This window comes from Nelusetta ayraudi, unplaced genomic scaffold (assembly GCF_046127955.1).
Source record: "Nelusetta ayraudi isolate G7.1 ecotype Tasmania unplaced genomic scaffold, CSIRO-AGI_Nayr_v1 ptg000070l, whole genome shotgun sequence".
NCBI classification, from domain to species: Eukaryota; Metazoa; Chordata; class Actinopteri; order Tetraodontiformes; family Monacanthidae; genus Nelusetta; species Nelusetta ayraudi.
Window position 1 is genome coordinate 1,183,535 of NW_027466120.1, and position 27,523 is coordinate 1,211,057.

Consider the following 27,523-nt stretch of genomic DNA (forward strand, 5'->3'; position numbering starts at 1 on the left):
TGAACTGTAAAAAAAAAAAGAACTCTGATGAAATAATTTTCAGATTGATTGCAGTGTACCGCAAAGTTCAGTATAATGAATTCAAACTACCAACAGTCTCTTATTTGTTTCTTTTTTGAGAACATTATTACCATCTTCAAAAGCATATAACACCGCACACTGTATGTCCCTAAACAATTCTGTTATTATTAGAAAATTTATTTAGTCATATCATAAGCAGCAGCCCTAATGAAATTCTAACAGAGAAATCTGAGAACAGAATTAGAAAAAAAAATACACACCTTGGGACTTGGCATTAGCCCACATTACTGCAACCCGCCATGTTGTAATAGACAACAGAGAAAGTCTGCATACATAATAAACTAAATCCAATTTGCTTGTGTAGTGCTGATATGTGGAGATATTCTAATAATTACTAAAGGCAATTATGCAAAAAAAAAAGAAGGTGAAATTGATAATTAATCCACTAGCAACCCTCCCTCCCCATTTCATCCAAAGTAAAACAAATGGCTTCTACTCTCTGCATGTTTTATTCATTTTACACCCTTTTTTGTTCTCAATGCAAACAAAAATGTGGATGCGCATTGTTTCGTTTCGGCTTATCTCTAACTGCAGCCATTTGAAATCCTCCTTGATATATTACATTTTCTCAGAAGTCTGTGACAGTTGCTGCCAAGAGTCCGAACCACACAATTATCAGCAAAGATCTTAATGCTGGAAAAATGGACGCCAGATATGATTTCTTTTTTTAAATATATTATTTTTTTTTTTCCGGTGAGCTCATTCAAGGCCAAACAATAGAGTGAAAGAGAAACTTCAGTTTTTGCTATTGTGGCTGCGTGATTTCTCAAGCATGGATATTAAATTCCTCTCTCATGAGCACCCGTCCTTGAGTCCCCCCTCACCAGCCCCCCACCAACCCCCAGCCGTTATTAATGCACCCACGTCACAAGCTACGAGCCGACATCGGCCTCTCCATCGGTGGGCTGGAATAGCCAGGCACGTGGAGAGAAGGACCACAGGGAAATTTGCTCAGAGGACTCGTGTGCAGACGAGTGTGAGCAGACGGACAGATGGAGGTGAAGAGATTTAAAGTGAGCAGATCTGTCATGAGAGAGAGAAAGAGAGAGACAGAGACAGACAGAGAGAGAGTGTGGGAGGCATTGAGGGGGGTGACAGGGGAGAGAGGCAGTGAGAGACACACTGGCACTGGGTAATGACCTGGGGGTGGAGGGTGGAGACGAGAGGGATGGCCGGAAATAAAGGAAACAAAATCACTGCTCCTTCTCCTCAATCAAGGAGCAACGTCATTAAAGTGCCGGCTGGGGTGATGAGAAAAAAGGGGCGTGGATGACGACCCAATGTGATAAAAAGAAAAGGAAAGATAAGTTGTTTGGGCATAATTCACATTCTCCTTATGATTTATGATTGAGAAAATCACGTCTTCATAAGGACGTCCACTAAAAAAGGTTGAGCAAACATCAGTAAAGCATATGAAAAAAAAATATCCATCGTCAAACAACTGCACTTTTTCCTGATAGTGTGCAAAATGACCATTTAGAATCTGAAACATCAGTCAGCATTGTAAAAATGTACAAAATCTATTGCCATTTCAGTCTGTAATAATATTAATGTATGCGGAGGCTCGTGTCTGAAGATCATTTCTTATTTCTTATGTTCAGGCTGCGTTTTGAGCACTGGTCAACTTCTTCTCTGGAAATCATGAAAAAAGGACGTCATGAAACACCGAAGATGCAATTCCAGTTCATCCCTGGAACAGGCGAGTCTCGACTCTCCTGATGCTTCCACATATGAGAGGGTTGTTGCCCCACAGGGAGACATAGACTGGCCTGAGCGCTGCATTGCTTTGGGAGGCACATTTGGGAGTTTCAATCAATAAATCCAGATTCACGTATTAAAAAGTCTACTGAAATGTAAGTTACTAATCTAATTATCTATTAGAATTGGATTCCTCTCAAGCAGCCTTTTAAGAAAGGGATGAAAAACCTGGAAATTAAACTCGACAACATGTTTTCCTTTGCTTTCAAGCGGAAAAATTAGCATCACTGTCCCGTGGCTAGCTGCTGTGCACCGCAAGCATCACCGCCCTTCGCTGCTCTTCCTTGTTTTGTTTTGCTGCTCTGTGACTGAAACGCCATCTGGTTGTGACAACCCTGCAGCAGCTCCTTCACTGCAGCCAGTTTTCTAACACCCACAGGTGTCTTATGGTTTTCTTCTGCTTTTGGGCGCAAACTCAGAGGAGTCACTTCTCGCCGTCATATAAGGGAAGCTGCGAGAGAAGCTGCTGGAGTTATGGGACAAGTTGATTTTTTTTTTTTTTAATTACCAGAGTTCAAAACAGCTGACTGCTCACGTTCATGATCTAAAAAAAAAAAAAGAAAGAAAAAGAAAAAGAAAACGTCCGTGACTAATTGGCTTATATCATCCTAACGAGCATGAAACGCAGGCTGAACTCCTGCTAACAGGCGCGGATGATTGTTGCTTCACTGACGGCAGTCGCTCACGCGCTACGTGCGCGGCGTAGTAATGGGCGGCAGCGCTGGCCAGAAGCATGCGGCAACAATTACAACAACATGTGAGAGGCGACAAGGAAGAAAGCACGGAGCAGAGCAGAGGAGCCCGCGGGGAGTCAAGTGCAAGTCAAAACATTACATTAGGTTGTGTGTCGCGGCTCCGCTTTGATGTTCTCACGTTCTTCACGGCGGCGCGCTCGCTCGCCCACAAACCACGCTGCGCTGCAGACCGAGCGGTGTGTGTTTTCATATTTATATTGTAGAGTGACGAGTGAGTGACGAGGCCGAGGACAATCACAGACATGACTGGGACGGGCCGGAGTCGACGGACACCTTGACGCAGTGACGTCTGTAACTCCTTCCTGTGGAAAGCGCAGGAATTCTCAGTGCTTCCCTATTTTATTTTATTTTATTTTATTTTATTTTATTTATTTATTCATTTTTATTTAGAAACTACGAAACAGAAATAAAAATGTGTCATGGATTAGCTAAAAGCAGTAATTCACGAATAACTAACAAAATAGTAAGAACCCCTCCCCTCCAAAAAGAAAAGAAAAAACCCAGCAAATGAGCTTACTGTGAGGTAAATGAAGACAGAAACCGAGGTGCACTTGATACATGTGGCCTTTCTTCAACAGCAACTAGCAAACGCAAACGCTTTTCCACCACCACTACTATTTGTTGTGGTCCTGAAGGCACCGCAGAGGAGAGGTTATTTATTTCTTACTGCCTTCTCAGCACAAACATCTCAAAGTTCAGCTGAGCGGGTCGCCACCTGATTGATTGGCGGACTCACTTATCGATCTATTCAAAACAGGAAGCCTCATTTACCATCGTCAACATTTCCAAAAGAGGGTTGCTGTTTTTGTATATATTTTTTTTTCTCGACACAAGCATGTAGACAAATCTTTTTTTCGTTCTTGACAACAATGGCAGAAAACAACAAATTGTTTACGTGGCGAAACTTCCGGCGCCACTAAAAGTGCTGACAAACAAGATGAAGTGTCTGATATCTTTGGTGCAGAGACGGATTTGGGGCCACTTTGGAGAGAGCCGAGCTGCACGGACACAACAAATCAAACACAGTCACCGGAGTAATGCGGAGCGAATGACGGAGGACGCCGCGCCACTGCTCATTCATTATCACACTCTGTGAAGCAAAGTGCCCATAAAGCATCACTCACCCGCACCTCAAGGCCGACTGAGTGTCAGGTATGAACCATGGATGCCGCTGAGGGGGGAAGATCTGTTAAAATTCATCATTTTGGTGTTCAGACAGGCCAAACCCTGCACAGTAGAATATACAATGACGTCATTAGTCAGCATCACTGCATGACAGGTTCCAGGTCGGAGAACCGCATCTTGCAGAATGCTTGATGAACGGTCCTCAGATAACTTCCTGTCCGGCTATGGAAGCTAAAGCTGAGCTAAACTGCTGGTAGAGCCGCCCTAAAAGCTCCTATCTGAACTGCTTTTAGCTGGTCGGAGCCTTGACTGACCAATGAGCCTGGTTTATGGGCAGTCTGGGCTGAGTTTAACTGTGAAAGAATCAGGACGCTAACTTCTAATGGCTAACGGGTGGATGCTGCAGCGTCAACAGGAATTGACAACGTTTTGGGCAAGAGGTTAGTTTGATTTGCAGCCCATCACTGCTCACCAAGGGACAAGTGTTGCCCTTTGAGTTCAGACAAAGCTTTCACTTGATTAATGGTAAACTAAACTAAACCGGCTTTGATTGACAGCACTGGCCTGGACTTTTGTAGCCCAGTTTTACAAGGAAGGCTTTTACATACACGGAGCAAAATCTTGGTTTCTAAATATTTAACCCTGTGTAGATGGTTAGAGAGGGTATAGAGGCTGAATCAACTCAAATTGATCAAAAAATTATTTTAATGGAATTTTCATGATTCAAAGCTTTGCTTATTTTTGCACATTCAAATAACTGATTAACCGAATCAAAGAAAATAATCAATACAAATAATTTGCTGCATCCACGATCAATAGCTGCAGCTCTACATATATTCTACAGTCGTGGTTCACCCGCATGCCTTTTTTTCTGTCTCTCTGGCGCCACCTTTGTTGACATTTCAGAGCTGTAACAACTCTGACCCCTGCCATCACGCCTCTGCGCCTCTACAGAGGGCGACGCCGCTGTGTAAAATGCCACACACTCCAAGAAATATCGGCTCTGATGGCCTGCTGAACATTTGGAGTTTGACCTCGAGTCGCCGAGGGTCTGCAGACGTTCCTGTGACGGCGGCTGGAACCTGCAAAGCCCAACAAAATCTCTCCATTATCCCACCAAAGCAGCCACTCAGGTGCACTTCAGAGCCTTATCGATTGGCTAATGGGCAGAGGGAGGAGGGTCCGTCCGTCTGCGGAAAGCTCAGCAGGGGGCAGCAGGCTGCAGTCAGAGCCAATCAGTAGCAGGGCATCAGCGCCGTCCTCGTGCATGGATGGATCAATTTGCGCAAACGCTGCTGTCAGCGTGAAATATTTATCGTGTAAACAATTTTACGAAAAAAGCTTTCTTAATGACCACCACGGAAAAAAAAAAAGCTTTGGTTGTCAATTTAAAGACTGATTTTTCCCCAAAACACAACAGAGCAAATTCTCACAGTCATTATGCACAAATGACCGCAATAGCTGTTGCAACTTTTGTTTTGCTTTGGAAACGCTTGAAGAAAACCTGGAGGCTGGTTGTTTGCTGCGGCGCTTTCCAATCGAAGAAAGCATTATTTAATATGATTATTTTATTTTATTTTTTGAGACAGGAAAGCTTTTAGGGTGCAAGTACAAGGGCACGAAGGTCACTGCAGGACAGTGGCTAACAAGCTCCTGGGAGACCCAGCGGGTGTGGGGGGGGCGTGGTCACATTAGTCAGGCCACCACGAGAGACAAGGGGGGAAAAGTCAGTGGCTCGAAAAAAAAACAAATCCTCTCTGGCAAAATTAGAGAATTTGGAGAATTAAACTGGTGACCATCCCAACATAGAGCTTTGAGGAGGCTGCAGGAGTGTGTGGACCCAGCGGTTGAAACTGAGTGTGCGAAGCTGTGCGGTCGCTTGTCACGTCTCCCTGCCTCCATTATTACCTGTGTGTGTTTTGAATGGTAAAGGTTCAATAAAGAAATGTTAATTCTATAGGTCTTTTTTTTGGCCACGTCAATCCAAATGCAATACCAGATAATATTACTGCTACCAACACAGAAGTCACACAGCATCTTATTGTTTTTCTTATACTTGACCTACTGACTCGAGTTTTTTTGTATGCATGTATTCTTCTTCTTCTTCCTAGCTGGACTATTCATTTTTTTAAAATGTTGAAAGATCTCGAGAGCTTCTCAGCAATCTGGTGCCATAAAAACATTTTCTGTGCTATTTTAAATAATAAATTATTTTTTTTTATGAGACATTGAAGGATTGAATGGCGCTGTTGTGTTGTGTTTGATTGTTTATTGTTATGTCTTTGTTTAAAAGGTGCATCATTTTCATGTTTTTTTTTTCTGTAAATAAAACGTGATTGTAAAAATCTTCTTCTTCTTCTCTTCTCTCTTTCAAATTCACCAGCAGCCTTCCGCTGCACGGCGGTCCTACCGTAGCACCTGCCTCGTCCTGCTCGTCTTCGCTTTGTTCTCACCAAAGCTGGAGAAGCTTGTGGCCGTCTCATCGAGACCCCTATATGGCTTCTTTTCTTTTTTTTTTTCACTTTGCGCCTCTGTTGAGGAAGAGAGATAATTGGATCTGGAATGGAAACAACAGCTGAAAGTGTTGTTTTGTTTCTGGTCAGATATATTCACCGCTTCCTATTTTCCACAAGGAAGAAACTGTTGTTCAGTCGAATTAAATACTTTTGTTAAGAGAATTGGGTCTAAAGAGTCGGGGAGACACTAAGTCAGGCATGTACATTACCCCCCTTGGATAATGCACAGGTCCTTGAAATGCTGTGTATTTTGTTGAGTATGAGTTTGCACCAAGTAAATCTTTTTAGTAATTTATACATTTTTTTTTTTTTACCATTTAAAACTTTGTGTGGCCTGCAGTTCAACAAAAAGCCAGCGTTGCTGAAAATGAAACTTAATAAATAAATAAATAAATAAGTATGTATGTATGTGTATGTATGTACATACACACGCGTGAGACACAAACCCTGTTGCAGCACCCATCTGAATTCTTTCCTGCCAAACTGAGTATGCAGTAAAATTAGCATCCCTTAAGAAGAAAAGTTTAAAGGTGACATAAACAGGACTGTTTCAGCCAACTTTCTCACAATAACAAGAGTTTCCCTGCCAGCGTCTGGCTTTGGCAAAAGTTCAGTTGAACACTGGTGCATGGCGGCTTGCCATGTGATGGCGGCGACTGTGTTCGCTAAATGCTCGACGATCTGATTAGCAGAGTTTTAAAGTGGTAGAGAACTACATCCCCCCTGTCACTTTGCATGTCCTCTTTCAGAGTGTTTTCTCTGGGCTCAGCCCGAGACGGAGGGGATGAACCCATGTCGCGCGTCGGGAACCAAAGTCGCTGTCGCTTGTTACAATCCATGTTGAGAAAAGTCATAGTCCCAGTGCTGTTTTTTTTTCCGGCAGCACCGCCTCTGCTCTACACACATCATGTCAAAATAAACTGAATGGATTTGGGAAAGCTTCCAAGGGCAGCTTACATTTCCACTAAGATGCATTAAACAGAACGCAGGCTGTACGGATGTGACACAACTGAGACGGCCCCAAGTAAGACTTGATGATGCCATGCGCTCAAAAAAAAAAAAAAGCAAAGTTCAACCCCGGGCCACCTGGACGGGGGTGGGAGGGTCTCGGTTTAAAAACGGCTTCCTGCAATAGACACTGTCGCACTGGCGTGGTCACTGGAATCCAAGCAGCCAAACACTCCCTGGTATGCTGCTGGTATGTTTTGGAGGCCTGAAGAGGAACAGCCAGCTGCAGGCAGGAAGTTTAGTTTGTACAACAAGCGGATTGGATCCAGCCTGTTTCTACCCCAGTGTCTGACTTTAGACCATGAAATCAAGCAAGCACTGGCACTGAACTCAAACGTGAGCTTCATTAATGCCTGAGGAGAACCTCCATCAGCAAGTCCATCATCTCGGTCTTAGCTGATGTAAAAAAATAAAAAATAAAAAATAAAAAAAAACTGATGGAATTAACTGATAAAATTATTATCTATTTCATTTTTAGTATCCAGTTGGTCCATCTGTTGTCTAAAGGCTGCAACATGCTTGAGATTGTTTCAGTTGATCTTTGCTGTGCCGTTCTTGACAATCTGGCCTGCGGCCTGGTTCCAGGACTGATTCATACATGAAGGCATATTCAAACTTACGTTCATCTAATTTGATTTATTCATGTACTTCTAATGATTTTTGCACCTGTAAAAGGATCTCAAATGTTTAGTTTCCCTCTCCTGTTTATACGCGTCTCATGCAACTTCCAGCGGGGTTAGACGTCGATCAACCTCGTGGCCCTTCACGCGTAACGTTCCACCCGGATGTGCTGTGCACGTGCTGGCTCGCAGCGGAGATGCAGCGGAGAAGCAGTGAAGCGGCAACGTGAGGCTAACATGGTCACCAGGCATCACGGCACAGCACAGCACACGGCGAGGGGTTGGAAAGCGTTGCGGGGTTAAGAGAGGAGGCTCGCGCACGTGCGCACGCACACACATACAGTCACAACTTTTCTTTTCTTTTTTTTTCAACCCTGACGGTGAATACCGCCCCTTCTCTGCGTTAAGTGCCGTGTGACGATAACGGCGAAACACCCTCATCAGTTGGAGGCAGAGCAGCAGCTTTTATCTTCAGAGTTGGGAATTAATAAAGGGCTTTAAAATGAGCTCAGCGTGTGATTAGGTTCAAAGGCAGTTCAGATCCTCTTTTTCATCAGCTCATCATCTGCACGGGAAGTCCATTACTTTGTCAGGAGCGCTATTAAGCTACCCAACAAACTTCTAATGTCTACGACATATTCTGATTAACATCTTTTGATATGATTTTGAAATTTCTTTGAAAATCAACACCTGAAAACGACGAAATACAGCTACTGGAAATGGATCCACCCATCATGTGACAACCCGCACTGTAACTATTGTTTTCTACCAATATTTTCTGTCTTTTGCTCTATTCGCCTCTTTCGAGCGAGCAGTTTGCTGTCACACATTCCCTTTTCTTTTCACCCACTCTCTGTTTGTGTCACTTTTCTATGCTAATGCCAGGCTGATAGCTCTGCCTCGACTCCTCTCGACCCTAAAAGCCAGCCACAATCTGCAATTAACACAGATTAAATGATGGCAGGCGGATGAGAAGTCTCAGCAGGATGGCGCTGATTCACACTGACACAACTCACTAACAATTACACAACTCAATATTATTTTGTTTCTCAAGTGGACTGACGGCAAAAAACAACAAATATTAGGAAGCAGCAAGGTATGATGTGTCATCTTGCTCGGTTAAATAAAATCTGATATTACTGTCATTACTATTTTAGAATCAGATGACATATTTTTCTTCAAGAAAAAGATGTTGGTTCAAAGACAGACAGATTAATGAATCAGGCTGTAGAAAACAACTTTTGCTTAAAATGCTGGTGTTTTTTCTGTTTGGCTGTGAGGTCCAATAATAAAAGTTTTCGTCCGCAGCAACAGCATTCAAGCAACCTGTTGCACAATCGTTACCACAGGTCAGCCAGCTGCAATTGAGGTTGCGTTTTCTGAAGAATAATTTCAACAAAAGCACTCAGAAGCAATTCTCCAAACAACATCAGAGAAAAATTCTCTTTGTTCACCTCTGGAATAAAAGGCGAGTTCAGAGAAACATTCCGGGGGCATTCCGATGAGAATAAGGAGAAAAAAATGAGCAAAGACAGAAAACAAAGACTCACCCTGAACTGTTCACAAAAGCAGAGGCCGTTCAACATAGTTGTTTGTTAGACACAAATTTGCAGCGGCCGTGTTATAAGCTGTTGCTAAACTGCTAGCACTGGAGCTAGAATTGTGTAGTTTAGCGAGTACAGTGGCTTGCTGGGTCGTGAGTCACTTAATGTGACGTTTAAAGTGGGCAGTGCCAATGCAAGCGTGCCATCACCAATGATTAGCAGTGCTTCTCCATGTCTGCCAATGATGTCATTTCATTCGAAGCCACACGGTGTGTGTGGACAGGCAAATTATTCATATTACATATATACGATACACACAAAACTGGCATCGGCAACTGATGAGTCCTATTACGTATTACTAATTTATAGTGTTTTTTTTTAATTTGTAGAGTGACTAAGAGTGCTTGGTTGTGTATGGCGCACCCTGTGTGCCAATGGACACTGGAATTTCCCCAGAAGGGGATAAATAAAGTACTTATCCATCCATATATCTATCTGTTTGAGCATCCAGAGCAAGACTAAAGCTCAGAGTCTGAGCTCGAATCACTCGGGCTTGTCCAAATGATTGTGACATTTTATAGACAAAGAGCACTGGGGCTAAAACACCAGCGCTGACCTGGAGAAATCCTGTTGTTCCAGCAAATTGCAGAGTCCCACGTAAGGGCAAAGCTGGGCTGAACTGAGCCCTGCAGGCATATAGTGAGAGAAATAAACTGCCAGACACAATAAGCCAAGTTATAACTTTTCCACCAGATTTTGCCGCAACGTCACGGGAGAGAACCTGACATTCATCCGGTTGTGCGCAAAAGGAGTTGTGTGATGATGATGGAAGAAACACCGTGAACTGGCCTGGTTGTCCACCTCCAAGCCCTGAAGGCAGCTTGGAGTTGAGTGGTTCAAGGAGTTAGGAAGACGGATTATTGGATGAAACAAACAAGAACAAAGTCCAGCTGCCTTAATCTCTGCACGTGAAGACCATTATCTGTTTACCCCATGATGATGATCAACACAAACCTTCATTTGCCGTATACGCAACACACTATTGTTGTTTAACATTCTGTGTGTCTGGGTTTGATTCTTCCCTGAGCGATATCATTCTAGTAACCAAACAGTTTGTAACAATTTGTGACATGATTCACTGTGTTTGTATTTCGTTTCCAAAGCCATTAGGGAGCAAATTTGTTGAACAAATTGATTTGAGGAATGCCAACAAAGACTGTCACTCTCAATTGCTCTGCCAACTCTGACAGTCGGGGAAGAAACACACTTTCAGCCTCAGTCTGTTGCGTCATTTTGCAGAAGCCTAATTGGTTTTCTTTCCATTAGCGCCTCAGTTTGCCAAAATATCTGCGTCATTCGCTGTAAAACGGCTCCCTTTATATTTTCAAAGTGTGTTGTTTGAGGGTTGGCTGAGCTGATAATGGTGATCGGCCTCATGCGGTCCAAACACCAGACCAACGCTACAAAAACACACCCAATGTTCTTCATTCGCCAGCAACACTGGAGTGAGTCGATGTAGCAGTCTGATAATGCGGCCGCGCCAGGAAGCAAAGATGTGTTTGAGTGCTGGGAGTTACATGTGTAAACTTAAACAGTGTGGAGAGCTTTGCATCAGTCAAGCCATGACGATCGATACCCAGACAGTCTCTATGTCTGTTCTGCTTTGCACTGTTTACAAGACCTTGGTGTAATAAGTGCAGCCTCTTGGCTCCGTCGGACTCATATATTAGAGGCTGTGGCGACTGCAGCAGACATTTTAGCCGATAATAACGATGGGCTGGGTAGGAGTGAATAAGAGTAGCCATGGTTTATGAGGTACATTATGCAGTTACAGAATGATAAAGCAAACTGTGTTCGCTCGTATCCCTACAGGTGATAAATACAGACTGGGGGTCAATAAAATGAGATTTAAATAGAATTATTATGCAATACATTAGTGTTAAGGGCAAATAAATGGAGTTTGCCACGTGGTAACGGTTCAGCCGACATCTCACTCAGCCATTGTTAGAGACAACGATAAAGGCGGGTGGATTTTTTAGGTAGTTCATCTTCAATAAGACTCGCAAGTCGGAAATCACTGGAAACTGTGTGTATCGTGTCGTAATACACCAGCTGTCTAACAATCAGCCTCGACGCCTGATGTCATTATTCCATCTGGGCAATAGAGTCGTAACATAAAAATCAAGCCAGTGCCAAAGTCTTTTAATCTCTATTTGTCGTCCCTGGCACCAGTGGAGCCGCATCACAAGAGAGAAGGGAGGCTTTGACTTGGTCGTAAGGGTTCATTAAAAGTCGACGGCTCTGCATCCTTGTCATACTCTGAAGCCTTCCGCCCCGTGTTCACCAACTGCTCGTGATGGACAGCCGTCCGTTCCAGCACAGCGCCGCTGGTGGCAGTGGCAGATAATGTTTATGGAGGAGCCCCATCTGCAGTACGTGACAGGGCCATTGATTCGGCTCCTCATCTCTGTGGGACAGTTGGGCTCCCGGGGGAGACGGTGCCAGGGCAATGGCAAGACTCAGCTGGCCCTTTGCCCCCCTCTGCATTAATAATCCCTCCAATTAGACCAGAAAAAGGCCAGATGCTCACGCAGTTACGCAATGGACCATCTTTCCAGCTCATTCCCCAAAGTCCAACGGCTGAATCGTTAAAGGGGCTCTATGATGGCCATTCCCAGATCTAATAAATTCATTATGGTGGTCTACTTCCGACAATAAACAAGGTTCATTTGGTCAGACAACTCCTAGTTTCAGTTGTACAAAGGCCTGCACTGGCAAAAGGGAAGATGGTTATTAGTTCTCATTCCAAAAAATAGTCTGCAGAGGCGTGACTATGATCATGATAATCAGGTGAATTTGTGATGAGAAAGTCAATCAAAAGCGGAACGACTTGTTTCAGCGCAGGAACACAGAAAAAGCAGGTAAATATAAAAATGTGCACATTTTTAATTTTTCATATGTGTGTGAGTTGGCATGCCAGTAACAAGACATGTTGAAGAGCGGAAAAAGTGAGTTTTTCACACTGGGGCCCCTTTACAATTCACTATTTCAAGACACAGTCTAGTTGGATTTTAGTGCAAAAGTCTTTCAATCTTAGTTTTTTTGTTGTCCTTTTGAGGATCCGAAAACAGAACATCAAAGTCTGATATACGACCACAACCCCGACTAGTTTCTCACAGGGGAAAAAAACAAAAACAGAACACGTCCATCAAAGTTTGACTTACAAATGCCTTTTTCGATTAAACCTCCATGAAAAGTAGCGTAAGATCTGAGAGACAAGGAATGGGAGGTGTTTCTTCCTGAGATCACCCCTTATGAGTTCCTTGAAGGAGAATCCCTTTTGTTATGAGACCTTTCAATTATCCAGTGGGGTTCTTCACAGGTTATTTTGTGTTTCCTATACGACTTTTTGCCCATCTTCATATGCCTCAGCATCAATACCAGTGAGCTTCTCTTGTTCCTAAGATATTGCTTTTATTGCAAATCTTTCCAAACTTTTGCACAAAAATGTCTCTCTTTTTTGGCCATTTTCCTTCCAGCTCTGCATGACAGTGTTTGACAACACAGCAGCTGAAACCAGTGAGGGGTGGTTTGGCTGTGGCAGCTGTTCAGATGTCAAAAGAATGGTACAAAAGCACAAATAACCCAGATACGTCCCACAAGGCTCAATCAGAAATCCAACCACAATACAGTGGCTGTTGTTGTGACCTGGAACTAATTAGGAATGCTGTCAGAGTAAATGTACTGTCTGATCTTGTGGTGTGTGGAAGCATTATGCACCTTTTTTTACTTTCATCTCACCTTCAGGCAAAATGCAAAGTCCAGCAAAGGCTTTTGGTCCTTGAAACGTCCCTGCAGCCTCACAACAAAATAACTCTGATGCATTTTTTTTTTTTTTTTTTTTTAAAGGAAATAGTTGCATAAAACTTGTGAAGTTCACAGGAATCCTGAGAGCCCAAAATAGTTTACAATTTCATTATTTACACATTTTAAACAGAGTCTCCGCTGTGGGAGTGCATGGTAATATCCTCGGCTAAGCAGCTATGAAGGCAATTTCAGCTTATAAGAGGATCTAAATAATCTTTTCATATCAATTTGGGCTCTTAGGATTACAGCAGGAAAGCAATATGGAGCCACTTCTTGCTGCTTTGTGTACATAATGTACACATAAAAACCAGAGCTGGGCATCGGCGTGGGAGTAAAAAAAAAAAAAAAAAAAAAATTGAAATGTTTCTCAATAAGGGTGAATTTTAAATGTTTATGATGTTAAAAAAGTAACATTTTGTTGAACTCTGCATCTTGCCACCTCAGAACTTCCAAAGTAATACCAGCTTCTTCCTCGCCAGCGCGATCTCATGCGTCAGGCCTAGTGCGCTTCTCCAGCCGCACACACCAGCGGCTTGATCCTCCTTTCATAAGGTGCAGGGGAGAAATGAAGAACATTCAGTGCATTCAGAAATATCTGCACATATCAGTTGAGAGAATTTTCTCTGGCACAATGTTGATGTCGGCTTCTCGAGTTTCACTCCAGGATCTAGGAGAGATGAAGGGGCTGCTTTCGTTACCCGCACTGGCGCTCGCTCCGTCTCGCAATGTTTGTCATCTCGCAGGGCGCCGGCACTCACATCTGATTGGCCGTCTGTCAACTGGCGTTCACATTTGCAGATGTTCTTTTGAGTCAATCGTGGCCAGTCAGACCAAATGTTTACAGCTGTAAAGTTGCACCATTAACGTGACACCAAGTCTTTTCATGACCCTACAGCCAAGATTTTATCAGTAGCCCCTTTTGAAATGAAAATATATAATTGTCCACACAGTCGTTGTTTACTGAAGGCTATGTTGAGCGGGGAAAATAAACTGGACCAAAATGAATAGTGTACAAACAAAAACAAGTCAAAACCCAGAATAAACAGCAGCGAATGAAGGTGATGTTGAAAAATGAGAAGCCGGAAAAGGGCACTTAAAAAACAAGCAAGACAAACAACAGGGTGGGAACGTGCGGGTACTGCAAAGGTTACCGAGTTCTACGGGAACATCGCAGAGTCAGCCTGTCTCCTTGTTAAACATGGGTGTCGGGTTGAATCAGAGCCTGCACTTTACACTTACGGGCTCTCTCTTATCTTGAAGTTAGTCAACAGCGGTGCACAGAATGTGTGACATGAAATCAAGAGAGAAAAAACTCTTGATCCCTCACCATACGTGCTCGGTCAAGGCATCTTTTATCAGCTAGAATCTAAAACACTCAGCTGTGCGAATGGAGGATAAAAGAAACAACGCCTGCGTTTCAAACATCCTGCTGGAAGCAGCATCAGCAGTTGTTTGGCCGGGACACTGGCAGCTGGGTTCCGATGGCCCGTTCCAGCGTGCGACTGCAGAGTTGGGCCGACAGCAGTGGGGCCGGGCCGACAGCGCTGGTGATGGGATTCAAACACGGCCTTTTTGCGACAGGGCCTGTGTCCCAGCGCCAGACGAAGAGGGTGGCACAAACTAGTGAGTGATTACGCTAAACAAATGACAACCTCATTAGTCTGACCACCCGAAGGATGATTCGTGCAGTGTGCAAATAAACAGAATCGCTACGGTGCTGTCCTGTGGGTCCACCCGCGCGCACATGCAGACATTTGCACCGACACGAGCACCGGATTGGCTTTGCGCGCCGAAAAAGGGCAGCGCACAAAGGCGATACTCGGGGGGGTACACGCTCTATCCAATTGACTAATTAACACCACCCCCGCCACCCGCCCCCCCGCCCCAATTACGCCAGCCAGCAGCCCGTGGTGCTCCAGTTAGCTTTGGATGGCGCCGCACAATACATCAGAATATACGACGGCAAACGTCCGTGTCCAAACAACATCTGAGCCGCTGCCCCGAAAGCTGAGCTAATGACGGCAATTAGCATCATCAGAGGGCTGAGGCCTCAGCTGGCACCGAGCTGGACACGCTTCCAAGCCAGCTCAGCTTGTCGCATGACAACAAGGGACACAGACTCCAGCTTGTATTTCCTGAAGCGGTACAAAGAGACAAGGTGAGGTGCCTGGATGTCTCAGGCCGTGAATCAGTTCACCATCTCAAATCTTGTACCATGAGTCAGGAGTGTGTTGGGCACATTAAGGTGCACTGCGAAGTACAAGTAAGGCTGAAAACAGCAACTGTTTCTGTGGATGACTTACTTCAACTTTTGTATATGTTATATAAGCATACAAAAACCTAATTACACCTTTGCAGCAGCAATATTTTGCAATACAACCAACTATACATCGCGCTTGTGAATGGATGACTGCACTAGAACACGCCAGTCTGGCTGCTGAGGCCGAGGACTGAAGTCGGATGGTGATGGAAGGTGATGGTGCTTCACGTGGACATGGGAGGCCGCAGGGGAGTTTTGTGGCCAGTAGAGCAACAAGGCCGCTGAGGAAGCAAGGAACTTGCAACTGCATCTGCTGAAAGAAGCAGCGACTGGCTGCAGCCGGACTGGCGCAAGACAGTGCCAGCTGTCAAATAGCTATTCAGTCAGTGTGTGGCACGCACACGCACACACACACATACACACACACACTGGTGAGTGAGGTCTAATCAGCACCTCGGCAGCAGAGTGTGACCAAAACAGCAGATCCACTGGAAGAAACGTCACAATTCCGTCACCAAGAAGACGTCTTCAAAGCCACTCAGTGCAAGTGCTGTGCTGACCTGTCAAGGACTGGAACACCTTATCCTATCAAGCAAACTGAAATAAGGGGCCACAACTTAAAGAACTCAGTCTGACTAAGCTGCCCGTCAAACTAGCATTGGAGCTTTTTCCCTCTTCAAGAGGTTTTTCATCCCCTTGTCTTAGATGTCTTGCTTAACAAAGTGTTTTGATGTAGTTCCACATACAGAGACATAATATAAATTCCCTACGTTTTAACAGGGATCACACTGTAGCAATAATATACATTCAGTGGTCTTACACGCAGCACATTTCTTACCTTCCCAGACACACACGGTCTCACAGATTTTGAGCATTCATTGCCAAAGTATTGAGTACTTGTGCACTTCAAATTTCAATGTGTGCAGCTGCAAGCCAAGTAAACTTTGGTGGTCGAGAGACACGCCCGAAACCGTGAGCTCCTTGTCCAAATGAGAGCAAACCCGCTGACCCCTGAGAGAGGGAAAACAAGGAGGAGAGAAGGAGGATGAAGAGGTGACTGTGGAGGTGAGGAGGGCAGCCTTCGCTCACCGGGACGCCGGTCTCAGTACAAGCACTCCAACACCTGCCACCGAGCCATTAGCTAAATAATGCATGGCGCTTGTGTCACGACCAGGCTCATACTCATTACTGCGGCTGAACGCTTGCAAGGAGGCGAGTCAGCAAACACGCCGGAGTCACGGTGACGAACGCAAACACGCGCAAAAACACATATTTATACGCGCAGAAGCGTAAACACCCGGAGCGCCGCTTCCCTCAGGGCTTAGAGTGTTAAATAGCAGACGAGCACAAATCAAAGAAAGTTCCTCAGATTAATGTGGACAGAGTAAATGAGAGCGGATTAAACAGGCTATCATGAAAACGGCTGAATCTTTTTTTTTTTTTTTTTTTTTTTTTTCCTTAAATGGCATCAGTGGTTCGTCTGCCCAATTTCTATTAACTTACCAACAGTTTGCAAGTTTGAGTATTTGTGTCTTGGCCTCGAAATCAGAATGACCCAGGCATCTTATCCCCATCAGTCGCCTGTTCCACCACAAAGGCCATTTTCCTCCCAGAATAGTACATCTGTGGAAATGCAATCTTTGAAGCCTCAGTTAAAATAGCGCAGGGAAGCTATTTTCTGCCAGAGTGACGGAAGCAACGCTCACACACTGGACTCAAATTCAAAATGACTTTCTTGGAGGCCAAGTGGGGAAGAAAATCACTGGGTCTTAGTGCAACATCGCTGTTACATTAGCATGAACATGGAACTTTGTGTCATGACAAGTCGCATCCAGTCGCATCCAAAAGCCATGAAGCAGATTTCCTGATCCGTCTGTTGAAATGACCGAGGATTTCACACGCGGCTCTCACCCTCAGTGTGTTGAAGCTAAAAGACCTCCACAGTTTAGCACAGACTCACCTCAACTGTTGCAAGCGTGCATGATCAGTCAAGGTCAATTCATCTGTAACCCTGATCAAGCTCGAAACAGCCCTGACGGTAGACGATGAGATGAGGATCCTCCTAAAGGAGATGAATCCTTCCAAATAATAACAATAGTCGATTCATTTGACACTATAAAGACTCAAAGCTCTTACACTAAACCACTCTGTGGTCTCCAATCTACAGTTCGACAACTAGGGTCAGGCCAGGTCAAACGGGTTCCATGTGTTCCAGACTGTTATGTAACGCAAGATGAAAGAAGTACCAACAACTCGATATCTGGAAATGTTTACACTGAGAGTGAGGTTTTCGTGCAGGCGTACTGCGTGCAGACGAGTGAGAAAGTGTTCTTTATTTTTATTAAAAAAAAAAAAGAAAGTTGAGAAGGTTGCCAAGGTCCCAAAAGTCTTGTGGATACTGTGAAAGACCTTTTTCTAAGGCATTACAGAAGTCTTTACAGAGGTCAAAGTCCTTTTTATTTGTAAAGGAAAACCCTTCAAAGAAGACAGCACAAACTGTTTCCATATCAGAAGATAAATGAGAGGAGAAAAAAAAGATCCTGATGCTTTCAGGCGGTAAGGCTGAAGCTCTTTCTCAGGCAGATTTGTGTCTTTTTTTATATCCTTCACCCCCCCCCCCCCCCCCCCATCCCCTCAATATTCCGTCAATGCTGCTTTTTGCACGGCATGTTCAGCGACAACAAGTCTGTCCTAGAAATGTCAGTGTGCCTTGTAACATAATACTAAAAGCCTGTCGGGACACAGAAAAGACGGCTTTAGTGTGAGTAAATTGAGTTGGGCAACAAAATGGGTCCAGAAGTTGACAACCTCTTAAAAGTCTCGACACCCGAGTGCCACAACAACTGCATGTGTGATACCAGGCAGCGAGTGCAGACACACACACGAGCTTTGACTGTCCTGCGTGGGTGTAATAGGATACTGGGAAACATGCTGGACACTCAAGTGCGCTGCATTCATATACAACCGCTACAATTAATCCTCAGTGTGTAATGCACCTCTGTGACAGTGACCTCCTGGCAGCAAGTCCACCAGGGGTCGATCCCTGGCCGGGTCACACCACAAATCATGGGTGGGGGGACTCCGTCAGCGTCCGCCCAGTGTTGGGACCCCAGCCCAGAAAAACCTGAGGGTTGAGTGACGAAGGGCATCCGGCACAATATAACCTGCCGCTTTGACCCCTGAAGGGAACAGCTGAGGAGCTTTTCTCTGAGTGCAGCGCAGCACTTTCTTTGCCCTGAGTTGTATTTCGTCGGAGGAAACTGCACTGCAACAGAAAGCGTTCAAGTGTTTACGGTCCCACATTAAATCCTGCCGATCTACGACTTACGCATCAAGCGGGGCCAATTACGTCTGCTTCCACTCCGACGGTATTTTCTCCTTCATCTGCTGAAAGCAGTGCAGGATTATTGTGACAGATCGCTGTTATATGCGCTAATGACTCCGCCGCCGTCGCTTCATAACTGGCCATCTGGCCTCGCAATACACCGCAACCGCCAGAGTAATACCTTTTTTTTTTTTTTTGCTCCTGCTTCATTAAGAGCGTGTCTCACTTCACCGCCATTCACCGCCACATCTGGGGTGGCCGCCTGCCCAAGTGGAGTCGCTCCAGCAACACCAAGGTAAATTAAAAGAAGCCAAAGTAGCGCGGGCGCGGGGAGAGTCCGTCCTACCTCCACCTCTGCCCATCCTGCAGGGTTCGGGGCTGATGCGTATCCAGCGCGGCAGCCGGTCGCCGGCGCCGTGCAGGGACGAGTAGTTTGTCATCCTGGCTCGGCTCTCTTCTTCCCCTCCACTCCGCTCGCTGCCTCTCGCCGGAGCCGTTTGCTCAGCTGTTCCCCTCTCTGACCGCATTTATCCCAGATGAGCGGCGCAGCTTACCCCGCTAATCTGCGTGTGAGAGCGTGCGCGGCTCTGTGTGTGTGTGTGTGTGTGTGTGTGTCTCCATTTAAAGGGATCCTTCTCATTGGTCAGCTCCTCCCCTTCATTCTGATGACCATCTGAAGACACACCCAGAATCATCAGGAGAGACTCGCACACACTCACAAATGCGCACGGAGGAGACAAGACAAAGGCAGGTGGTGACACATTCTGTGAAATATGTGGAAATATAAAACAGAACGTGACGGTCTAGCAAACCCCTTGTTGTCAGAGAGACTGACGCACCTCCCTTGTCCCCAGCGGCTGTGCCAGTGATGCCCCATGCTGGGCTGTTGAGGCTGGGAACGTCTTTGTGTGTGTCAATATTTGATGACGTCCCACAGAGGCTGATCAAATATTCATACTCTAATTACTTTCCATCCTGTTCGTCCACCTTTCAGAGGTGTCGCAATATGGATTAAATAATAATTATGTTTGTGCCACAATTATAAAGTTCATGGCCCTGGTAGGGGACGAGTAATAACGCTGAGAATAAAACACAATGTAAGCAGAGTTCTGTAATAGAAATAATGCTGACCTCCAACGCCTGAGTCTGAGAGTCAGGCTGTAGCTCGAACTTTCTGCCTTTTAAAACATGTTTTTTTTGTTCGGCTTTAAGAGAGCGCTCCTCATTTTCTTCAAAGTACCCTGAGATAACTGGTATGCACTGAACACGTAAAGCTGAAATGCATTGTTGAATGCCTCTGAAAGCGACAGAGCTCACAAGATGGTGTTTGCACGGCGGAATTTGTGGGAAAGAGAAATTTCTGCTGTTGTCGTAAGCCACAGCAGAATAAAACCATTCAAAACATGAAAAAAAAATCAAACAAATGATCTCAAATTGTCACTATACTTTGCCATTCACCTACCAGTTTGCAGACAGAAATTTGCATGATTGCGCACCTCACATTAGACTGACTGCATGGCTAATGTGGCGGAACAAATTAACATCAAACAAAATGTGCAAATGTAGCGGCTGTGATTAAATTACACCTGCGACCCCACAGCCTTGCATGACTGTGCGGAGGCATCAGCCACTCGCCGCCAACGCCGACGTTCAGCAAACGTGTGGCCGCCTTTATCTGTCGCGGAGACAGCGTGTCCTCAGAGAGGGAGAAACGACTGGAGAAGCACTCACTGGCTGCCTCGACTTCGATTTACGCTCGGTGCAGCAGAGAGGAACAGCGGACGGCCAGGAGCTTAAATACTGGCTTGGTTTTCAGAGACACTGTTGTTTTGAAATCCCTTATTTTCTCCCAACCGTGGGAGGGTGAAAAACAGCGGCTCAACTGCAGAGCAAACTCCAGCCTGCTCGCTCGGAGATGAATAAGGGCGATGATAAAAAAAAAAAAAAAAAAAAAAGTCAACAAATTTGGGTCCACAAATAAAAGAGGCACCCGAGAGGCAATTTAATGGGTCGGAGACTTATCAAGCAGACAAGACAGATGGCGCGTCTCACATATAAATTGTTTATCTGACATGCCCATCTGGGGAACAGACCATAAGTTTGCATTGAAGGAGCCCTTTGAAATAAAACTTGAAAGGTGCTGGGATGAATATTACCTCAGTGGGGATCTGTGAGGCAAAGCTTGCAGTCTATGGCCTTTTATTGACCAGCAATGCTGCAGAAACATGTGAACGTGACACCCGAGCAGGCTTGGAAATCTACGCACAACACCCCTCGATCTCCAGTCCAGCGACTGCAACATGGCAACATCAACCGCAGCCTGTTTACACTACAGCTGTCTGGGAAGCCGTCCAAAAGAATCCACTGCTGCACTGCTAGAAAAACACCACAGCATTTTACCTCAAGCTGTGGGTCCCCTCAGCACCTACCTCAACACTTTTACATAATAGTTTATATTTCTGTTTCATCAGCTTATGAGAAGCAGAAAGGATGATGCAGGGGACACACAACTATCTCGTACATCAAAATATATATCACATGCATTTTAGATTTTATCATTTAATGTTTCAGTTTGGCCCTGCGATGAACTGGCGACTTGTCCAGGGTGTCCCCTGCCTTCGCCCTAAGACAGCTGGGAGAGGCTCCAGCAGACCCCCGTGACCCTGAGCTCGGGACTAAGCGGGTATGGAAAATGAATGAATGAATGAATGAATGTTTCAGTTTGTAGCATTTAGACTTAGCAAAAGATGTAATCCAGATGTGGTGTATGACTTTCATACAGCCACAACTAGTTTGTGACAAACAAGCAAACGTTTCAGCCAAAGGCTAAATTTAGCAACCACAGCGGTTTAGCATTAAAACACACATTCTGAAAAATCTTTCTGCTACTTCAAATGCAGGTGATGCTACACTGAAAAGGTTGCATTTTTAAATATAATATGCAGAAGGTTTGAGAGCCCCATTTGCAGCAGAAAATGCATGCTACACATTTGGAGCAGCACTGAGTTCTCAAAAATTCCAGATTTGAAACCAAGGATGTTAGCGATGCTGAAGATCACTCTGGCCTGGCTCTAATCCTCCCAACATCAAAAACTGAAAAATGACAACATCAAAATGCTGTTAGCGGTACCAGCAGCGTCTCCAGTGAGAGGCAGATAAAGCCGCACTTCACTAGCTTCTCTCAAACATAGCACTCCTTCAAAGTGATGGTGGGTTTTTTTTTCTCCGTCTTTCTGTCACAGCACCCCATCAACACACACTCCTATTTTGTCTCAACATGTCTCTGGCGCTTACTCCGGACCAGTGCTGCATTTAATAGCTTTTCCCCACAGATAGAGCATTCACAGTTGGAGCTCTGTCAAACTGCGCTAGGCGTAGACTGTATCCAACAATCCCTCTGGCGTGGTACACTACCGCATTGTTCAGGATTCAGCTTTCAATAGGTTTTCAGGAGCAAGCCTCAGGAACGGCTGCTAGTTCTCGCTCCCTCGCAGTCATCGTGTGGAAAACACAGTGAGGCAAAAGCGGACACTTTTAAGGTATCCTGGTTGCTTAGTGGAAGAAAAAAAAAAAAACATTCAAGCTCTGGCTCCTACAGCTGCTGCTGTTTGCTAGGTTCCAATCCCCTAATCAGGAAACATTCACAATAATTACGGCTGGAGGTAATTCTTGACTTTTACAGGTAAGCGCAATCAGAAGCCTGTCGCAGTGAACAAAACCTTGCAGCAAATACCGATAATCACATAGTTAAATATAGTTCAACAGGCTTTGATTCAGCGAAGAACAGGGATTTAATGGGAAAATGTTTTGGTGACTTGTTTCCCAGAGCACTCTAAAAAATATGCCATTTGTGAAATAATATAATCAGTGTGCGAAATACATGGGCTGCCTATATACATACATACATACATATATATGTATATATATATATATATACATATATATATATATATATACATACATATATATATATCACTGTCATCACTGTCACCAATGACCACTAAAATGTCTTTAAGATTACCCTGTCTAATATTCAATTTTCAAAAATATACTGCTCAAAAAACAAAGGGAACACGAAAATAGCACAATGTAACTCCAAGTCAATCACACTTCAACGCCATTGGCATTTGCCAGAGAACATCAAGATTGGCAAATTCACCATTGGCGCCCTGTGCTCTTCACAAATGAGGGCATGTTTACAATGAGCAGATGTGGTCAACATGACAGAGTCTGGAGCCACCGTGCAGAACGTTACGCTGCCTGCAACATCATCCAGCACGACCGGTTTGGCGGTGGGTCAGTTGTGGTTTGGGGAGGCATTTCTTTCGAAGGCCGTACAGCTCTGATTGTGCTAGCCAGAGATACCTTGACTGCTGTTAGGGTTCGGTACCGGGATGAGATCCTCAGACCAACTGTGAGACCATATGCTGGTGCAGTGGGCCCTGGCTTCCTTCTGACGCATGACAATGCCAGGCCCCATGTGGCTGAAGTGTGTCGGCAGTTCCTGCATGATGAAGGCATCGATGCAATGGACTGGCCTGCCCGTTCCCCAGACCTGAATCCAATTCAGCACATCTGGGACATCATGTCTCGTTCCATACACCAACGCCACATTGCACCACGGACTGTCCAGGAGCTGACTGACGCTATAATCCAGGTCTGGGAGGGGATCCCTCAGGAGACGATTGGCCGTCTCATCAGGAGCATGGCCAGGCGTTGTAGGGAGGTCATGCAGGCACGAGGAGGCCACACACACCACTGAGCCTCGTTTTGACTTGTCCTGAGGAATTTCCACTGAAGTTGGATCAGCCTGTGTTCTGAGTTTCCACTTTTATTTTGAATAGGATTCAAAATGCAGACCCCCATGGGATAATAATTTAAATGTACATTTTTATGTTAATTTGTTCTCACACATTCCACTGTGTGATTAATAAAGATTTTCAACTGGAACATTTCCTTAATTGATAGCTAGGATGTATTATTTTTGTGTTGACTTTATTTTTTTTTTTTGAGCAGTGTATTACTCACAATTGTTTGCCAATCTTGTGTGAAAGTGTATGTGTTGTAATGTAGACTGTCGTGGTTTGCATCCATGACATACTGTAGGGTTATTATAGGCCTCTTGCATGTTCAAGGAAATTTAGATTGGTATTGAGTAACAATTAGGAGGATGGAGTCCCCTCCCCACTCCCACATTATATTGACAGGTGTTTCGCACACTGCATATAATCCGTACATTAGGACTTGACTAAACCTCCGAAGTTGCAACAAACAGGGAACCAAATTCCCACAATGATCCTGGAGGACTTTCACATTCCTCCTCTCTGACTGCATCTGTTTCATGCCGTCTATTTACATCTATTCCATTTTCTTCCTCCGCCGCCTGCCAGTGTCCTCGCCGAGTGTTTGTCGCTTTCGCTACCAGCCTTCCATCTCCGCATTCCTCCTTTCCAATTTCCTGTCTCCGCACTTCCCGCCTCTCTTTGCCCCCGCTGCAGATTGCGGCAAAACCCACAAAAATCCTTTTCATCACAGAATGCAAATACTGGCCGTAGTGGGTTTGCCCTGGGCCCCAATTAGATGCAGGATATGTGTGTCCAGCGGCATCTAGGATAACATGTTATCGTCACGGTTAATGAATAAACAGAACGCCTGGTGAACAACATTGAATTCTGGCTAGAATGTAGAATTAAGAGGAGTGATTTTGGCCCCTGACTTTTTTTTTTTTTTTAATTGCAGCACTGCAAAAACCCTGATGGGGAGGAGGAGGAAGAGTTTATACTGATATTCAGGCAGTTCCATTCAAACTAAATGAGATTTTTATTAAACAGGCTCTCAAAATCAACTTGACGACTTGTGTCATAGAGCAGATACAGCAATGGCATTTCCGTGTGGCCCTTTGTTTTAATAGGGCATTGTGTACAATTGCATTAGTGTGTTGTTGTAAGTGGTAGTTTCATATTTCCGTTTGGTCTGCAGGGCATTGCAAACTATTCTGGCCACACTGCAGCTTTAAACACAAGCTCCAAATGACCTGAAGTTTACAGCAAGCTTTGAGTGCAAGAGAGGCCATGTGTAACAAAAGCAGCCATCTGTGCATGTGTGTGTGTGTACGTGTGTGTGGGCAGGTGTCTGTGTGTGTAATTAGCCAACTGGTAATGGCTAGTGACTCTGCAGCAGTCAATGTGTTGGCAGGAGAGCGACTCAGAGCTCAAAGGCACAAATGTGCTGCGCTGCGGCTCTGTTCTTGTACCATTCTAGAATTAGGAACATTAATTATTTAATTGAAAGATGCGTAAAAGTGGTCATGGAGGTGATAGCAGGTAGGAGGAAGGGCTACACGGGCACTGAAATATGACTTGAAAAGAACCTCAATCCAGCAACAGTCAGATGCTTCACGTTACACAAAAGTTTACTGTTACTTAACTATAATGGCAGTTTATAAACGTGAAATTGTCCTTTAAATCGTGCAAAGAACAAAACACGAGAATTGCAAGTTAGAAACACTGCGGACACAGGAGGCGATCTGGGTGGTAAGTCACAGTGAGGGTGGTCGAGTGGGTCTAATGAAAAGGTCCTGATCAAAAGGAAAAAAAGATCCAAGTTGCCCAGTGTTCCCAAACACTGCGGTGAGTCTTTGTGGTCGCCAGTGCTGAAACAGACCCCCACAAGCATTAGCCTCAGCCTGCTTTTCTCTAATCAAGGCCCAAACACGCCACGCTCAGGCGCCGCCAGCGACTTCACCCACCCTGCTCTCCGTGTGGACGTTGGCCTTCTCGACTGGGAACTTTCCAGCCCTGTTGGTCGTGGCCGGTGACTTTGCTCTCTCTCTAGAAATGCCAGATACAAGGCTACACGCATTGAATTGAGCTATTTGACATCATGTGAAGACCCTTCTCCCCATACTACCCCCTGAAAATTTTGACAAACTAAAACTTAAGAAACACAAACTAGAATGCAAGAGCATTTTCCCCTCAGCTGCAATGCGAGATTGTTCTTCTGCTAGCGCGCAAAGAGAGAATCATCAGACTGACTGAACTAAAGTTGTTTCAGGTTTCAGACAGTAGCTTCACCGCTCTTGAATCCACAAATTCAGAACTGAGAATCAGCCCGGTGCCTTGTGAATAATACAACACAAAACTATGCACAACCAATGAATGTACAACCAATCACAGCGATGCAAGCTAGGTACAGCAACAACCAGCCTCCAAGCCGTCCAAAGACTCCACCTGACACACTAGAGTGGCTTCGCTCCTGCACACCGTGTCCTGAATGAGACCAGGCGTGTACATTTGCACAGTGAATTATGGGTCTTGCTGCTTCCCGCCTCTGCGACAGACTTAAAATGTTACTTGTAGTAATCCTGACGGCGGAAAAATTGACTGCACTTTCAGCATCTTAGTGTTCACGCAATTCAACTCGAATCAACTGATCTCTCCCACCCAGATATCTCCCTTCCCTTTATGCCTTTGCCGTCTATTTGAAAGTATTAAGAACACTCCAGTGATTAAAAAAAAATCATTCTGAAGCGAGGGCCTTGGACAACAGAGAAGGCGAGAGGACAAACGGTGCCTCGCCCGCCGATAGACCGACCGACCGCGTGAGGAGAGTCGGACTAATGGAGTGGAAAATAGAAGAATCACGAGCCCCTTATCTCTCCGCTGATCGCAGTCAGAAGAGCCAAAGTAAGACGAGATAAAGGGGCCCGAGTGAAGAGACGGAGCGAAAGAGAGAAAAAGAGGCAGAAAAAGCTTGAGGGTCCGTCTAATCTGCATCCCTCTCAATCACAGCCAGGACTGCTCACTGTTATCAGTATTCCTAAATACTTCCTGTCATTAGCGGAGCTGCTCGTTTTGCCGCACCGTCTATCTGCGATCTGGCCAGACCGCTCCATTTAGCGCATCCACCCTTCCAGGCCAACATTCCGTTCCCCCACCTCCCGTCCCTCCCCGCCAGTGCCGCTGGTGTCCACCAGGACTGCGGAGTCGGTTTAGGTTTTGATCTATTTCTGGCACCCGACCTCCTCGCTTCTCCTCTCATCAGTTTCTCTCATCTTATCCTCGCCCGCTCGTGCCCCACCACCACGGAATGCTAATGAGCTGAGAGGGAAAAAATACATATGTAAGATTTAACTAAAAGCTCTCAGCGGGCGTCCCGTCAGGCAGCCCAAGTCCTGAACGGACCCTGGCGCATAGGTGGGACTGCCAGGTGGCAGCGCAGCGAGAGGCCACAATTAAGCTTTCCAGCGCCGTCGTCGGGGTCTTTTCATCTCGCCGAGCTATCGAGGGGCCGGCCGCACTCTGAAGCTAAGGCATTGGGGCCCGGGCTTTGATAGCGTGATCGTGCGGCTGTGATAAGCGACGAGAGGGATTGGAGGCATGCAGGCGCTTCAAGAGACTTTAATCCTCAAGCAACGCTGTGATGTGGAGAAGCGAGGCCCGGCGCTCGCCAGCCCGAGGAGACAGCAGAGCCTCGTGGAGAGAGTCTGCAAGGCAGCAGCGGCACCGGGTGATCCCGGTTCTCCCGCGATCATGTGGAATGTTTGTTTCATATTAAATATAAGCAACTGTGGTCACGACAGCTATTTAGTCATCAATATACGCGTCCACTCTAGTGCAGAATCGCTGGCTACTGATCCGGGTGGTTGCAAGGCAACAATAATAA

At 45.3% G+C, this 27,523-nt stretch overlaps 1 protein-coding gene across 2 annotated transcripts in view; it reads right to left on the reverse strand.

Moving 5' to 3' along the window:
* Positions 1-27,523, reverse strand: part of kazna (kazrin, periplakin interacting protein a) — a 141,641-nt gene that overhangs the window by 58,222 nt on the left and 55,896 nt on the right. Inside the window, exon 1 of one of the 2 annotated variants that reach the window (XM_076042386.1) lies at positions 19,206-19,420. The exons of the other annotated variant lie outside the window; for it this stretch is intronic. Within the exon in view, the coding sequence (XP_075898501.1) occupies positions 19,206-19,386 (181 nt within the window). The 5' untranslated portion in view covers positions 19,387-19,420. Of the gene's footprint in view, positions 1-19,205; positions 19,421-27,523 lie in introns of those variants that run through there. 2 annotated transcript variants of the gene reach the window in all.